The sequence below is a fragment of the Pholcus phalangioides genome, unplaced genomic scaffold (assembly GCF_987345545.1).
Source record: "Pholcus phalangioides strain wild (caught in Gottingen) unplaced genomic scaffold, Ppha-v1.0 ptg000017l_1, whole genome shotgun sequence".
Classification (NCBI taxonomy): Eukaryota; Metazoa; Arthropoda; class Arachnida; order Araneae; family Pholcidae; genus Pholcus; species Pholcus phalangioides.
The window spans coordinates 21,252,526-21,270,982 of NW_028301610.1; the positions used below are offsets into that span (position 1 = coordinate 21,252,526).

The following is an 18,457-nucleotide window of genomic DNA, read 5'->3' on the forward strand; positions in this document are numbered from 1 at the left end:
CATTTTACTGAATTTTTGTAGCCTACTGTATTTTTAAGGGGACTTTTTCTCATTTTTTTTTATTTTTCTACTATCGGTTCAATTCACAAATTTAATAATTGCTACTTCAGGTGTCTTTCTTATATATTCATTATAATTTTCGAGTACTTCGTTTACCCCACATCTGTACGTTAGAGAAAATACTTCATTGAAAAGCTATCAAAATTCATTTTGTGCGAATGGTATGAACTCATGTGTATATGTTGCAGTAAATATGAAAAATCGGTGATTACCCATAATCGCCAGTTATTATGCGTAATCACCAATCGTGTCGGTATAAAGTAGATTAATTTTCCTACATTTATCACTTTTATCAGTGATTAAGCATAATTCCCGAATGTAGTTGATAAGTAACATAAATATGGAACAAATCATGCAGAAATATCCCCAAATTCAACCACTTATCAGTTTTTCTCGTACGTGATGGAAGGAATTAAATGAAAATGTTATAATGATAAAAACATATAAATTATTATCAATTTTGTAATTTGTAAGCTATCGTTAGAATGTTACCTTTAGAATGTTGGAATTACCTTTTGGGTGGGACAATATACTAGGGAAAACACCGTGAGCATACCAAAAATTAGAAGAGAACAACAGCTAGATGCGTTTCGGAACTGCATGAAGTTCTATCTTCAGTAGTGGAAAGACAAATAATCTTTATAGCTGGAGTTACTCGCGTTTCAAGACAAAGAGTCGGACTTATTGACTCTTTGTCTTGAACATCGGTATGTCTATTTATCACCGGTAAATGTGATAAATTCGGAAAATTTAACAAATTTGTCAAAATGGTCTGGAATTATGCATAGTAACCGAATTTGTCGCATTTACCATAAAATATATACGGGCGCGGTAGCCCGGTCGATAAGATGCTCGCCTAAAGTACCAAAGGATGTTTAGAGGTGTCGCGAGTTCGATACCCAGTTCGTCCTTGTCAGAAAACTTTCCTGACACAGGGGTGCAACAAAAAAACGGCGACTTGACCGCAGCAAAAATTGCTACCGCAGGGAGTCCCCCATCGAGGGGTTAGCGCACCAACCCCTCGACGAGTATAAAAAAAACAAGCCTGCCGTTCGGAATCGGCAATAAATTGTAGGTCCCGGTCTAATTAGCCCTCGTGTGCAGAAAATGACCGTGGTGCGACAAAAATGATCAAAATGATCATGAAATATATACGGGGGGCACAGGTAACGGTACGCACGGCATTTTACTGGCGAACGTTGTCACTAGAGGTATACTCCCATTTAGAAAAAGTATCCAAATAGCGAGCATTACTCAGATACGTCATTCATGTTTCAAAGGGTTGTTAGTTACGAAAATAAAACACATTAATTTTTATACGGACACCCTGTGCCCGAAAATCAAATTAAAAAGTTGTGCCCAGTCTGTCTCTCTACTGCAGCCAACAAAAACAAATCCCACGTGGTAAAACAGTTTACCCGCATCCTATGTTTTTTTCCCCAACATTCCCCCATTTTTCTAATTCGAATATCTCAGTGATTATTCCACTTAGAAACGTGGAATTTTTTGACATCATAAGGAGCGTCAGGGCAACACCTTTCTAGTTGGGTTTTTGGGCATAGTATGTCCGTATAGAAAGTTACATTTTATATTTTAATAAATATAGTACCCCTTGAAACATGAATGCGTGTCTGTGCATTCACGACTTCAGTAAATTTACAAATTTAAATAAAGCCTCGTTATAAAAAACGGAACAAATTGTATAAAAAAAAAAATAATCGGAACAAAAATTACAGGAATGTCCCGTAATAGGGGACACACGTGGTCCGAAAAATTGTATGAGACAGTGGTCCTAGGGTTCAGGAAGGTTGAGAAACGCCGATCTAGCTGGCCATTTTCTAGCTGGCCACTTTTGAAAACATTTTGTTGAAGGTGAAGTGTTTTTTTTTTTTCAAACCATTTTGTGAATCTTCTGTGATCCTCAGAGGGTTAAGCGCCAGGCCGTGCCCGTTGGAGGGACGTTGGTTTCATAAAGACAGCACTGGTCAGACACAAGAAATACGATTGAGAAACACGCGATTGAAATAAAATTTTACAGCTTTTGACGAGTGTTTTTTGAACAATGAAAAGCACCCTCGCGGATTCCTTGGGTTCCTCGGAATACCATGTTATTTCATATACCGTGCACCGCCCGGGCTCTATCGACCATTGTCTATTTTAGCCATTGCCCCCGGATGAGGTGCTCGGCAGTGTCGGGTGCTTTATTATGCATACAAAAATTGCAATGTACAGTAATACATGCACGACAATAAAACACATTAATAAAAACGGTGCTCAAGCTAGCCCTTTGTAGTTTACCGTGGCAAGGCCAGTTCCTGGAACACTTTTAAACCCTCTGCCGTGGCCAGACCAGGTCCTGCACCACGTCAACTCTTCTCGGCTTCCTGGCTCGGGTGAGATTTCCGCGTTGGAAAACCATGTTTTAATCCATATACATGCTGGACCCATGACCCGCGAGCTGAATCTGGCCCTCTGAGTCATGTGATGTGTGGCCCGCGACCGCAAATCTAATTCTGTCAAAATGAGTTAAGCGGCACATTTCCAAATTATTTAAGAGAACTGTAGCACATTTACCGATCACTTAATTAAGTGACCCACTGTGCCCCTAGTTTCACATCACTTGAGTGACTCGCAGCACAGTCCCAGATCATTTAAGTGACCAGCGGAGTATTTACAGATCACTTGAGTAGCCCGCGGCACATTTACAGATTACTCGAGTGACCGGTGAGACACTGGGAAACTTTTTTTCTGGAAACACTCCAACTTTTTTCCCGTATTTTGAATTCGAATATCTCAGCGAAAATTGCACACAGGAACATGGATTTTTTTTGTTGACCATAGAATAGACAGGGCAACAACTTAAAAAGTTATAAAGTTCTTTACGGTTCCTCTGTTTTCTATTATTTATTTTATTTTACGACGCACTGTATTTTCACTCTCGAAATTGGTACGGAGTGACTTCTGAAAGCATTTTGGGAATTTTTTAAATTAGAACCATAAGTCTACGATGACTGGTTGATGAGAAAAAGGCCGAATCGAGACTTGAAGGACACCATGTATATGGGGAAGGAAAGAATATTGTTAATATTTGAAAATAATTCATGCTTGATAAGCAACATTGCCAACCCAGCGGCAATTATAATCAAAAGAAAACATGTTGCCTATACGAAGCATTTCCAGCCTAGTGGCAATTATACGAAAACGAAACCAAGTTGTCTATCTATATGTATCTGTATGTATGTATTAGATATATATGTATGTATATATATGTGTGTGTATATATATATATATATATCCAACAATTCCAGCCCAACAGCAATTATAGTCATACAAACCTACTTGTCTACAGGCAGCATTCTCAGTCCAGCGGCAATTATAGGAAAGCTAAACAAAGTTGACTGTAAACAGCATTGCTAGCCCAACGACAATTGCAGGAAAACGAAACCAAGTTTCTTACAGATAGCAGTGTTGGTTTCGTTTTCTTGTAATTGCCGCTGTACTAAGTTGCCTATAGGCAGCATTGTCAGTATAGCGGCAATCATAGAAAAACGAAAACATGTTGGCTACAGGCAGCATTGTCAGTACAGCGGCAATTAATAGGAAAACGAAACCAAGTTGCCTATATATATATAGGCAGCACTGGCATCAGAACGGCAATTACAGGAAAACGATGCTTACAGACACCGAAAGTTGCTTATAAAGTTGTTAGCACAGCGGCAATTACAAGAAAACGAAATGAGGGTGTCTATAGACAGCATTATGGGTATAGCGGCCATCATAGGAAAACGAGGAGTACGATTGTTGATCGAGGAGGCCAGCATTGTTAGCACAGCGGCAATTACAAGAAAACGAAATGAGGTTGTCTATAGACAGCATTATCAGTATAGCGGCAATTATAGGAAAACGAAAACAAGGTGCCTATATATAGCCAACAATGCCAACCTAGCAGCAGTTATAGGCAAACGAAACCAAGTTGCCTATACATTATATAGGCAGCACTACCATCAGAACAGCAATTACAGGAAAACGAAACCAAGTTGCCTATAGGCAGCATTGTCAAAGCCCAGCGGCCATCATAGGAAAACAAGGAGTATGAGTGGGGGCAAGAGAAAAAATTGAGACACCCCCCTTCCTCGCTATTAGTTTTTCACCTGACCCGATGTGTATTCACAAAAATTCTCGATTAATGAGATTTCTTCGTGTCGAATTAGTGATGGCTGGCCATTCAAGTGCAGTATTACGTAATCACGGATGGATGATGGGGTTTCACATTTACTGACTCCTGACAGGGCGCGGGGAGGGGTGTTTCGAATGATGATTACGCAAGAACTAGAGCACAGGGATGCTTATTGTTTTGAAGAGTGCCGGGTGCATAAGCTACCTGTAAAGGTGCCGCGAGCTACTCAAATGATCTGGGAATTTGCCCCAGACCACATAATTAGTTTTGGAATGTGTTGCGTGTCACTCAAGTGGTCTGGGAAAATGCCATGGGGTCACTTATATGATCTCGAGAAGTGTCATGGGTCACTAGTGAAGTACAAATCAATTACATAATTGATTTGTAAATATGCCGCGAGCCACTTAAATGATCTCTGAAATATATATATATATATATATCACTTAAAGAATTTTGTTATGTGTTGCTTCAATTCATTTTTAGTCATCATAGTTCATTTTTACAAAATAAAGTTTGAGGTTATGGGCCATATCAGATGACTCCAAAGACCACATTTGTCTCGCGGGCCATGCGTTGAGCATGTGTGGACTAGAGCAGTGTTTGCCAACCGGTGTGCCCCAGCACTCTAGGTTGAGGGTGCCGCGAGATATTTTGGAGATATAAATATGAACCCACTTAAGGTCTTAAAATAAATTAATCGGAATTAATTACTCATGCATGACTAAAATGTCAAAAAATAGCATTCTTCGTAAAACACGCTTAAAATTTTTATTCACAAATTACTTGTACGCAAACACCAACACTAAAGTGGACGTAACTTCTACGCGCCATAAAAACAAGGTCTGTTTTGCAATCTCGGAAAAGGGGATTTCATAAAAAAAAAGAATAAAAATCGATGTTTTTTCCCAAAAAATGACGTTTTAAACGTTTTTCGTTAACGAAGATCATAAAGCGCCATCTAGTGCAATAAAACAACAAAAGGTGGTAATAACGTGCGAGTTGTGAGAAATGACATATTTGACAATTTTTGATTTCATTATTTTTTTTTGATGAAATTAAAATCTCACAGAATTTGACCATTTGTCTTTTGAAACTAGATTCTAGGATGTTTTCCACTTTTTTAAAAGGTATGAAAGTAGAAATAAAATACTTTTTCGTTATTTATATATTTTCCAGGTAATAAATTTTCTTAACGCGTGCAATGTCCGAAACTTTCGGTAGTTGCGACTGTTCGTAGATGCAATAAAACAGTGTTTCCCTATCGGTGTGCCGCGGCACCCTAGGGTAAGGCCCCTCTATAATATTAACCCACTTAAGGTCTGAAAATAAATTAAAGCGGAATTAATTACTCTCATGCATGACAGACGCATCGGATATGTCGCCATTTGGTGGTAGTGTCAGCAATGTGAGCTTTGGCCTGAGTTATGTCTGGCTGGCCATGTAAGGCCCCGTTCAGCTTACACCGTATATAGCTCGTGTCGTCACTGAAGAAGTCCATTTCACCTGTAGTCATTGGATATACTTCAAGAAAGGTAACCAAGCGGCAAAGGTCCGCAAGCTTCGCGGTCTGCTATATCCAATGGGGGGGGGGGGGCGCTACAGGTGAAATGAACTTCTTCAGTGAGTCAAAGCTTCGCGTGGAGGCTTTCTGCTATAGATGGTATTGGTTCAGCGCACACGAGCTCCAAGGAAAGAGGATTTGTTGGCTTTGTAGTTTAGTGGTCTAGGGTCCTCACAAGGCAAGAGAGACGACGTGGGTTCGATTCCCCGCAAGGCCAGTTGAATTCTCTTTCTTGGATTTATCTTTCCCCATCAGCCAGTTGTCGAAACCTTCGTAGTAATAGCGGAGAGTAACATCACACATCTTCGGATAAGCTGAAAGACCCCATTTGTGAACGCTTATCAAGATTGGATGATACTCATTCCCCTACGGAATTTCTAACGAATTGGTACATGCCGGAATGTTTGTGTTGTGAATCTAACGTGAAGTTTGTTTCTGTGTAATGCTTGTTATATGCGTAGTGTATGTATTCCGTTGCCAACTGTAAGTCCTGATTTGAAGCATCTGTTCTCTAAGCATCAATCACAAGTTTCACGTTAATGATTAATCGAACAAAACTCTGTTGATATATTCTGTATTTAAGGAAGGGTGCCCCAAGTTTTTAATGTTATTCCCGAGGCTGCCGCGAACGGTAAATGGTTGGGAAACGCTGGACTAGAGCATAGTTTCCTAAACATTTCATTCCATATCGCCACTTTCTTCAATTTTTTTTCTTCTCTCGTCGCCCCTGAAGTCGAACCCCCAACCCATAGGATCCTATACTAAACCCACACCTTCTATTTCCCTCCCGACAATTCCACTGCCCACTTTTGGAAACACTGGAATAGAGCACTGCTTCCAAATGGGTAATATCACTCATGCGCGGATCCGGAAGGGGGGGGGGGGCGATCGCCCCTCCCAGAGCCAAAAAATGAGGGAAAACTTTGTGTATGTAAAATACGGAATGATTCAATGGACCTAAGGGCGTCTGCTTCGGCTTTATTCGCAGCTGATGATGCCCGCCTCCACTCAATTCGAAGCTGAATATGTTTGCCTCTGTTCGAAGTGGACAGTGTCGGATAGAAAAAAAAAATATGCAAAGACAGAAATCCAAGCCCTGCTAATGATTTTTTCTGTTTTGGCTTATTCTGTCCACCGTCAGCAGCGCAATATCTCTAGAGTCTTGGAGGTCCACGACTCTACAGTGGAAAAAGATGGGAAAAACCTTAAGAGGTGATAGTACACACTAATACAAACAATTGTCATCAAAGAATGTATGGGTCTAACATGTTGCGCGGTGACTATTGTGAATGGCAATGTCCTCCATGGATGTTGTAGCAACAGATGGCTATTTCTTCCATTCTCTGGACAATAATTTTTGTTGGTAATCCTTTGCAAGGATAAGGCAGACTAGTGGCAAGCACCCACACACTTTTTGTCCAAGACATTAAAAATTAAAAATATGATGAAAAATTCCAATGGTTTCCTATAATTTTTATCACTTCAAATGTTTTTATAATTTTCAATTTTCAGTGTATTTTTGATCATTTTCAATGATTTTACCAATTTTAGCGTTTCTTTATAATTTTTTAATGTTTTTTTTTTATTCCTTTCTTTTTAAAGTATACTAACTATTTAACTGAATAAACCCACAGTAATACTTGTGTAGTTAATGATTTCTCTTCCACTATATTGATGATACGCCTTTTTTTCACCTTATTTGTATCTGTTCTAAGCGACAATCTCGGATGATAAACCCATCGAATGGTTAAGATCGTGTCGTAATATAGGACTTCAAAATTCTTGAAGTCAAGAGTGAACGCACAAATGTTGCTGACTTAATCGTCTTTTTCAATAGTCTTGTACGGGTGGGGTAATTAAATTTTTTACCAGGCGTATATACGTTTCAAGTGAATTTAAAGTGATAAAATTTGTCTTCATCAAAGTATAATCCCCAGCATTAACGGTCATATGTGTGAGAATCACTGTGTATTTAATGATATGGGTGTTTCGTAATTGATATGGTGTTCGAGATGGGAGTTATCAAGCCTCGATGCCATTTAGCTGATAGCTGAGACTCGTAAAATTCATGAAAAAAAATTCTCGAATTCTGTCCCATGGGGCCACATGGTGTATATTCGTTATATGTGAATGTCTTTTTTTCTTTTTCTTCTGTATTTCTTTTCGTGTGTTATTGTCCAGTATTTGTGTAATGCGTTAATGTGTATGTGTGTATTTGTTTGCTTACAATAAAAAAAAACCATACAGAGATAATAAACATTTTTTTTTTTCTCAAACCGAGCACAACTCAGGTCTATCGCCATAGGCAATTTTCTACCTAGTGAGTTGTGCCGGAAGTGTAATTGTGTGTACCTGACAGTCTGAGTGCGTATCTAGTGTTGTGTATGATTTTTCAGTGCTGCCATCTATATCTCAGAAGTGAAGTGAGTGATGTGTTATGATTGAATTATATTTGTACTGTTTGTAGGTCTGTTACTCTCTGTGGCGAGACTTTTTAACGGGGAGATCGGCTCGCATTTGCGCCTCGAAGTTGGGAACCACAGAAAACCAACTTCAGCCGACCACCACTGTGGCGGCGGTGGGGCTCGAACCCGGGTCCCCGCGATGCGAGTCCGTCACTATGACCACTCGACCACCACAGCAAAATGCAAGTTTTATCTAAAAATAATTCTTTGAAACATCGCGAATGATGAGATCCAAGGATAAGTTTAAGTTTGTATACAAAGAGTAAAATAATCGAATCCGTATTTCAGTAACTCGAAACGATTAAAGTTTTCTGTTTGAATTGGTAAAGATGATACAGAAAAGTTATACATAAGTGTCTTTCTATCAAAAAAAATGGTAATGTGAAAAATCAGGTAAAACGTATGGAAATAAATTAATGCATTGAAAGAATGTCACGTGAAAGAGCTGAATTAAATCTCATCATATTGAACATCATTCGAAAATTGTGTGAATCCAAACCCATTTGAAAAATTTAGTTTAGAAAATTGAAGTTAATTTGGGTTTAAATATAAAAGTGGAAAATATTATGGAGTACAGAAAAAAAACAAGCCAGAATATGAGTTAAAAGAAGTTGAATGAATCGATGACCTAAGTAAAATCCCTTTGATTTCGCGGCAATATAAAAGTTAAAATGGCAGTAGGGATGCAAATGATTGCAATATCAAAGCTGGATGGACAAAAAAAAAATGCAGAAATGTATGAGAAGAAATACATGGCTGCTAATCATATGCGAATCACATCGAAACCTATATAATTTCAAAGATGAGAGAAAAATGAATTCATAACCACCGTATGAGAAGATAAATCAAAACGAAAGATTCATCTTGATTTGTTTGAAAATAATACATGCAACCGACGTATTTACTCCGGATTCGAAAAAACTCTAACAAAGTGTATTTTACAATATTAGATAAATATGGCAATTTTTAACTTTAGTATTACTGCTCTTGTTTGGCAGTCGGAGAACAAACCAATTAATTGATTCGTTTTAAAGCGTAACGGTTAGGTGAGGCCTTGAACATCACTGTGAAATCTATGAAAAACTAGAAAAAAAGAGATTTAACCCATTCCGTTGAATATATGAAAAAATTAAAATAATCTAAGAATAATAATTTATAAAAAATCATTTCATTTCGTTAAATCTTGTAATTTTGTGTGAAAGTAAATGTAAAATTTGTTTTGTTTCAATGTTTAAAGCCTTGTTTCTTTTGCACTTTTCATCATAAGATAAGAATTTTGTCTTATTTATGTTGTGTTTGTATGTGTTTTTCTTTGTCTATTTTATATTTTTTATTTGACATTAATAATTCTGTCTTGTTAATGTGTTTTTTTAATACTTTGTTTATTTTATTTATTTCCTTAATTGTAATGGAATTTATTTAATCTTCGGTGCCTCTAGATGGTAAACATGTTTCTCATAAATTCACTTTTTTCTGCATGTATAAAAAGAACAAATTCAATTTGATTTGAGGTGGAATGTGTCAAAATTAGTAAAAGATAGCAAACTGAATGAGAGGAAAACAACTGAATTCATTCATCTTAAGAAATCGAGTATAACCGAATTAAATATTGAAAACCAAAAACTGTTTTGGGAAAGCATTCACTGAGAACTTTTACGAAAGGAATAATGAATGAAAGATTCCTACTAAATAATTTAGAGAGAAATAATGCTCGGTTAATAATACAGTGTGTGTCATTCTAAGTTATATGATATGCGATTTAGAAACAGTAAAAAAAAGACTCGTATTGGTAGTTGACTTTCATATTGAATTTTTTTTTCAATCGTTTTCATCACTTTTAATGTTTTTTTTATCCCTTTTCTTACATTATAATTATTTTATTGGATACACACACTTGCTTCTGAGAACATTGGTGCGAGAAAGAATAAAAGTTAGTGTCGTGAAGGATGTCCTCTCTTTAGTTGACACACATCATATCAGAAACCGCAGTTCATTTTTTAGCCTTTATCATTGTCATCAGTAATCGAAACCTCTCCTCTCGTCTTCTAAGGAAATGTTCGTTTCGGTGAATGGTAGCAGTTGACTGCGTGCACTTTAGATGTTTGTGCATGTGTATGGTTTGGAACAGTGATATCTAAGGAATAATGCTGCAAGAATATAATCAGCAAAATCTTTCTTCAAAATCAGGAAAAATTGAATGTTTATAGTGTGGTGATAAAAAATCTCTATGAAGTTTCCGCTGAAGAATTCAGTAATGTTATATTGAAATCGTTGCATTCAGCGAGAGTGCTTGGTGAGAAATAAATTTAAATTTAGTAACAAAATATATTCAAACAGCCATCTCATAGTTAATTATTTTGATGTGTTTTAGTTGTTAATACATCTATTTATGTTAGCATTTTATTTATTTTTCATAGTATATTTTATTTTTTCATTTATTTTTAATTATTCAAAATTTTAATATTAGTTTTATTCGGGGGCTGATGCCATTTGAGCCCCCCCCCCCAACTCCAATAACTCATGAATATACAATGCAATGCACCATTTCGCCTCCTGAGTACGGGTTTGAGTCCCTTATAAACGGAATGAATTGCGATTTCCAGCCCCCCCCCCCTCCTCAATGTTTCCTTCATGTCGAAGTTTTGGAACTTGTGGGTTCTTGTCTTGATCTTGAAGTAATAAATTTTGATTTCTGAATCATTTCTCTGGGCGCTCATACCCATTCCATAAAGTACCCTGGGCACCAACAGCATCTCTGTCTCTGACACCACTGCAAATGTCGATCAATTTTTAATTTTTTTTTCAACTCTAAAATAACAACTCTCGAGTAAAAAGAATGAAATCAGAATTTTAATTAGCCCATTATGTGTAACTTCATGTACATGACACTCATACGGCTCCAGTCAACGATTAGTAAAAATTTCTTCTTACAATACAAGTGAATTAACATTAACAGACAATGTAAGATTATGTTCAGAGGTATATTTCCTAGGTGGCGAGGGGGTATGCGGGCTTTATCCGAAGATGGACAAGTTCAAGTGAAAGGGTGTAACCAAAATTGTGATTAATTGGTGATCAAGAACATGAATTAGAAAGGGAGAAGGGAGGCAAGGTTTGAATAGCCCACAGGTGGAAAAACTAAATCCACCTCTGATTATAGTCTACATTTATCAGGATAATTTTAAACACAATTCGTATCGTGCATATAAACACTCCACAATATCTAAACCTTTATTTATTTTCAGTGCTTTGTGTGAGTATCATTTTATTTACACTTATATACGTGAATATCGCAATAAAAAGCCAGATGATGATTAATAGAATAACAAGTGATGCTATTTGAAACTATCACAATTTTTTTCTTTTTTTTAACGATACGTAGGACAAGATTTCAATTTATCGCAATTTAAATTGAATTCAAACAATTTAAATTAAAAAATACTACATTATTTTTTGTCATCCGTATAATCTCTATTTTATGATACAACAAAAGACTCAAATAAAGAAAATTAATTATAGGCTAATTCATTCAATTGCATTAAAAGTTTTTCTAATTTCGGAACATGAATCATGGGGGGGGGGGGGGAAACTTTTAAACACACACGCACAAACCAACATATCATTTCCACGTTCGGTTTTGCAATATTCTATGTTTTTGCCAACAGAAATACGTAGACCAAGCACACCAACCTTGTACCAAAAGCTTAGACGCTAATGAAAACTATTTGAAAATATTCAAACAAGCTAGCCAAAGATATGCGACTGATTATAGATATAAGATTAATGGTTATATTATATCTATGCGACTGACCCATAGTCATCTTTCTTATTGGTGATTACATTGCCTTTGTCGGTGCTCATCCTGTGGGCATTATGAAAACTTCATCGAATCGTCATTCATAAGCACTGTACATTTCTACCCTTGATCTGTGCCCAACTCCCTTCGCTATGACACATACAAATCCCAACAAAAGCGGGAAGTGCGGCTTATACGGTGAAAATTAAATATTAATTTAATTGAATTATTAATTAAATATTTCAGGTTCTTATGGAGATACTGTGATGGTAAATGTTGGTGACTCTCGAAGGGGACGGGGGAGAAACTCTCGAGCCCATGGGGCAGATAGAAATTTAACGTTAAAGATAGGCTCACTGTAATTTGGGGAATATCATACAAACCGAAATTTTTCCACATGATATTGAAATTTTATCACAGCAAAAATCAATTATTTAACATTTCAAATTTTTATAACCGAATTTTCAAATATAATTAAACTTTTATATGCAGTTAAATTTTTAAATGTAATTGATATTGTAATTTTAATTTCGATGACCTTTCTGCATTGACAAAAAATAATTATTTTCAGTTTTAACTGCTTGTACACTTTTGTTCATGTTTTTATTTCACGTCTAAGACAAAAACCTACATACAAGCTCACGTGGAACATGTACAGTGGAAAACCGACGGTTCGACACGCGCGAATTGTTTCTGCGCTGTAATATATAAATTGACGTCACGATGAATTGACGCGGCGGCAAACTTGTACAGCTACGAATTGGAGCTGCGACAAATTTGTACCGCGACGAATTGACACTGCGACAAATTTGTACCGCGACAAGTTGAGTGCGACAAATTGACCGGCTATGGTGGGTGCTCACCCCCGGCTCCGACGCCACTGATCTAGTGTTATGTTAAACTCTCCTTGATACAACGATATACAGGGCAACAACTATGAGGGAGCAGGCGAGTCTGGTGCGCCGTGCCTGAGGGGCGCAAATTTACACCACCTCCAACTTAACATTACAAGGTGAGGAGGACGCACCGAAACGCGTGTTTCCCCCGTCTGACCAAGCATCTAGTTGCGGCCTTGTATACTTTACTATGATAAATCATTCTATAATGATATTTTCTTATGATATTTCGAAACCGCTCTCTCCAAACAATATTTTTTTATATTTCACTCAAAATCACATTCTTTTTTGAAGTGTCAATGAAGTTGACGATTTAACTCTTTGTTACTCTGTGTGAAAGCTCTTCAGTTAACTTGAGGAATAACATGCAGAACGATCTTAGCTCAATGTTAAAAACAATAAACTTAAATTAAATGTAAATGAAACTAAATTCATGTGCCATTTGGTTATGACACTTTCAATGATTTTGATGTCCTAAAATACCATGGTATGACAGATGATTGTACCTCGGTTTGTATATGCACAGTTGTCACAAAGCGTTGACACTTTTAAGTACTTGGGAATTTTAAAAACTATCAATTCAAAACTATTTTAGAAAACGAAAGTATTAACGCATATGAACGAAGTATTAACCATTTGAGTGTAGAATCACAAATCATACGCGCCGACATGAAGAAAACATTTGGGAGGGGGCCTGAAAGTTACTGGTCATCAGGTATATACGGGACTCAATCGCGTACACAGGAGAGGAAGAGCGTATTGTATTATTTTTTCAGAAATTATATTGGGAGGGCTCAGCCCCTTACAAAATTTATTGGGGGGGGGGAGGCTCAAATGGCCCCAGGAATCAACTTTAGGCATTAGTCCCGTATATACGAGGTGACTAGCACCTTTCAGTCCCCCCCCCCAATGTTTTTTTCATGTAGGCGCCCCTGTATGTCTGTTTTAACTCTCTGATTAAACAAAATTATTTTATCTCAAGTTGTGTGGTGAAGCTAGTTTCTGTGTAGTATAAAAAAAGTGTTAAAAGTGAAACTACTTTACAGGGTGAAACAATCAACTGAATTTTCAAAACAGTGAAACTTCGATGTAACGATATTCTATGGACCAAAAAAAAATATTGTAAAGGAGTTGTCGTTATATCGAGAGGTAGCATCATCATCAGGCACCACCAAATTTATGTTGTTGCCGCCATCTTTTCTAAATTGGCATTGTTAGAACCCCCATAAAATGGACACAAACAAGTATTTTTCCGAGGCAAAAAGATTTAGGTAATTGATTAGCTGATGAACAAAATTCGGTTGGTGGTTTCACTCTGCAAAGTAGTTTTTTGCAGAACCCTTTTGTGTGTACTGCACAGTAATATATGTAGCTTCATCGCAACTTCATTATCACTTTCGGAGGATTAGATAATGCCAGATACCGATGTTATTAAACCTCCTCGAAAAAACAAAAACTGGTGAGGAATTTTAAAATGTATCGAAGATGATTTTGATCGAAGTATTTTTTTTTCTTTTATTTCACTCTCAACAATTACCTTCATTGAATTACTAATTTATTTGATAATGAACTTATTGTGGATATTTTGATTTTTAAAATTTAAACTCTCACGTTTACAAAATACGTGAATTATTTTTAAATGGAATAGATACAGGTGCTGTGCGTTAGATCAGATGCCATAAGCAAAAATATTTATCTTCCTACTTGAATACGTATTATTCTGCAATCGTTGGTGTGACTAGAAAAATCGGGAAAAAATTAGATGCCAAGAGATTTTTTCTCTCGACAAAATCCGCCCAAAATAGTGGTTTTTTTTTACTTCCCTGGGATTTAAGGACCCTTTTCCATGCTGGCAGACATGTTAACAATTTCCAATAGTATAGCTTATGCTGTCCTCAGACTTCAATTCAGTTATTGTAAGTAAAAAAAATTAGGCGACAATGTCAACTTCTTAGTTGCCATGGCGACCGTGAGCATGGGATTTATCAAGCCCTGGACTAGCAGCATTATTATAACTTCCCACGTAATATCATTGTATGAACTCAACGAAGAGTGATTCAAGAAGATTCCAGCTGTGTTTTATTTCCTACTAGCTATAATACCCGGCGTTGCCCGGGTATAGAAATTGGAAAGAAAATATGTTGCAAACTTGTATAATTACAAAAATGAAAGAAAATTTTATAATTACAAAAAGATTAAAAACATGTTGTGAACTTGCACAATATAAAAAATTAGAGAAAAACATGCTACGAACTTGTATGACAACAAAAAGGAAAGAAAAAATATTTTGCGAACTTTCATAATTACAAAATTGAGAGATAAAACATGTTGCAAACGTGTATAATAACAAAAATGAGATAAAAAAACATGTTGCGAACTTGCATAACTACAAAAATAGATAAGGGAACATGTTGCGTACTTGCACAATTGCCAAAATGATATAGAAATGCGAATTTGTATAATTACAAAAATGCGGGAGAAAACATGGTGCGAACTTGCATATTTACAAAAATGAAGCGTGTTGCGAATTTAGAAACTATCATTCTCTAAAGCTTTATGATAAACAATGTTTTTAGTCTTTCCTTCCGGAGCAAATACATATAAGTTTTCAGGTGCTCCCACCCTGGAGCAAGCGACGTAAAGCTGGCCATGGGAAAAATATGGATTTTCCAGGTTGATACCTGCAACTTTGAGAGATTGTCCTTGAGCTTTAGTGATGGCAAAGGCATGTCTTATCGGGAATTGCAATCGTTTGAAATCAAAAGGCAAGTCAGTTGGTATCATAGGAATTCGTGGAATGAACACAACTTCACCTTTACCACTTCCAGTCAATATTGTCGCTTCTATGATGTTGACCATAAGTTTCTTGATGCTTAGCCTGGTTCCATTACACAGTTTCGGAGGATCCAGATTTCTCAGAAGCATAATTGGAGCTCCCACTTTTAAAACTAGTCTATGAGGGGGTAATCTGGGTGGTTCTAGAGAGTTGAGGAATTCTGTTGGGTAGTAGGTGGCTTGATCATTTTCAACAACAGTGTCGAAATATTTATAAACAACATCGGGGTCAGGACGCTTGCTTTGTATTATCATGTTTATTGCATTAACATTGTCATTTTTAGGTGACAAAATTGCTCGTTCGCATAGCCATTCGGTGTTTTTAAAATTCGGATGTTGGGAAAAACTTTGTTGATAACTTCCTGGACCGACGGGTAACAGCTGACAAAAATCGGGGGGGGGGGGGGGGAGAAAATAGCAGGGTGGTCGAATCCGTCGGAAAATTGTCATTGCCATGACGCAGCAATTCATGCGAGAATATTTGCAGAGAAATACGTCCATGCAAAAAAACTCATATTTATCTTCAGTGATAACTTTTTTAGTGTACTTACAAAGATGGGATGCTTTGAGACATGCGTTCAGTTGGTCCGCTGGTGTTGAACGTGGGATGACAGGGAGAGTTTGACGAAAATCTCCTGCAGGAACAACTGCAGCTCCTCCCATTACACTGGAGTTTCCTCTGATATACTGCATGGTTCTGTCAAGTGCTTCAAGAGACTTTTTGTGGGCCATTGTGCACTCATCCCAAAAAATGATCTTGCATGCCTGGAGTACTTTGGCTTGACCAGTATGCTTGCTGATGTTACAGACAGGAGTTTCAGAAAACCTCGTATTCAGAGGTAATTTGAGAGCTGAGTGTGCAGTTCGTCCTCCATCCAGTAACGTTGAAGCAATTCCAGAGGAAGCCACGGCGACAGCAATACCACCATCTTTACGTATCTCGGCCAAAAGCGAGTTGATGAGGAATGTTTTTCCTGTACCTCCTGGTGCATCCAGAAAAAAAAGTCCACCGTTTCCATCAGTAACAGAATGAAAAATAGTACTGTATGCATATCGTTGTTCTTGATTCATAAGGGGCTTGTTGTCAGAAACATACGTTTCCAAATGGCTTTTATTGTAGCTCGTTTCTTTCAATAAATCTCTATCGAGGGCATCAGACACGTTTTGCGAAGGCGCATCGAGACCAAGCTGAGTGAGAGTTTTTACATTCATGGCTAAACATACATTTTCAAGCAATATCAAGCTTTTATCGAAAATGTCTGATGTGAAGTTTGTCCAAGTCTGGACACGCTTTTCTTGCATGCATGAGAACATCTTCGCTCAGATTGGTTTTGTGCTTTTCCCACAGATCTTTGGGATTTGATGGGCTGCAAGTTGTCAGTATGGTTGCGCAATTGAGCAGGAAAGGACGTGAGTGACGCTTCGGATAATGGCGTCTCCCAATGCTTGTCTTCGAGCAAACCGTGCTTCTGCCATGCTTCCCTGAATGTTTGACACACTTCTCCCTCAAAAGTTCTCAAATGTGTGAAAGATGTCGGACCTCGGACAGCATGGAGCAATAATCTTAGATAGTAGCACTCTGCATTGTTTGGATGAACTGTGTAGACTCGTTCTTAATGTGTCTTGCTCGAACATTATACCCTGGGACTGTATAACCTTTTTTCCTCTTGCTGAAAATTTTTCTCGATGTGTCCCATGAGTAATATTTGGGAACTTCTGAGTACAGCAACGTTTTTGCGAATAGATCTTGTTGACAAAAAAGAAAAAGGCTGTCAATGTTGTGTTCGATGTTAGGCAGCTTTCTCTCGTGCGTTTTCAGCAGTGAAATAGATTCGTTGCCCATTTTCTAGGCGAACACTAAGATGCACAACTGGTGGATAACGATCATGAATTGGAAAATTTAGAATTTTCCATATTGCTTCATTACTGGTGATATACCTTCCCATTTGATATCTTGTGATCTCGTCATTTGTCCTACTTCCATCAGCTAACTCGAAAACGGCCATGTCACTGCCCTTGTTGACATATTTACAAATGTATTTGATAGATTTCAGAGTTGCAGTATTCAACATTTATATGAGCTTGGAACATCTTCGAAAGCAATGGAGTATATGGTACAACCCATTTGTTGTCCACTTCAATCTCATTATAACTGTTGTTAACTTTCAATTTGATATTTGCCGTGTATCCACCGTCTCCAGGTTTCCGCCTTCTGTACAGAGGATAGCCACCATCTCCTGTTTCCGTTTCCTGCCTCAGTTGTCGGGGATATTTTTTCGAGCATTTCCCATCCTTCATGCACGGTGAATTGGGATTAATTGCTTCACATGGTCCATAAATCATATTCTTCGTAATGACTTCAAACAGCAGTGGATCTTTTTTTGAATCGGGAAGTTCTGTGATATAACGCTGTCGATCTGAGTTGGACGAATCTCATCTTTGAGCCATATTAGTATATGAGCATGTGGAAGTCCTCTTTCTTGCCATTCGACTGAATACATCCAACAGCGACTTTCCCCATAAACGTAACTCTTGGTTATTACGTTAATAAATTTTGTCAGTTTTTGTTTAAAAACTATCGCGGTCAAATCATGTCGATCACTTGGTAGTTGACCGACCGTAAGTACTTCTTTAACCTCGGGCCAAGCAGGATTACACGTGAAATTG

The 18,457-nt window shown here is 37.5% G+C and overlaps 1 protein-coding gene across 1 annotated transcript; it reads right to left on the minus strand.

The window, feature by feature from the left end:
- Positions 1–15,484: 15,484 nt before the first annotated feature.
- On the minus strand, positions 15,485–17,002 carry LOC149072534 (uncharacterized). The gene is made up of 2 exons (XM_089247230.1): positions 16,342–17,002; positions 15,485–15,969 (listed from the first exon to the last, which is right to left on the minus strand). Exons 1-2 carry the CDS (start codon positions 17,000–17,002, stop codon positions 15,485–15,487), a joined length of 1,146 nt encoding a protein of 381 aa, XP_089103356.1.
- Positions 17,003–18,457: the final 1,455 nt, after the last annotated feature.

Excerpts from the sequence above, each read along its gene's own strand:
- LOC149072534 (XM_089247230.1), bottom strand. The coding sequence starts at position 17,002 with ATGAATGTAAAAACTCTCACTCAGCTTGGTCTCGATGCGCCTTCGCAA. Across the intron at positions 15,970-16,341 it reads TCTCAAAGCATCCCATCTTT|CCACCTACTACCCAACAGAA; the intron begins GTAAGTACACTA and ends AAAATGATCAAG.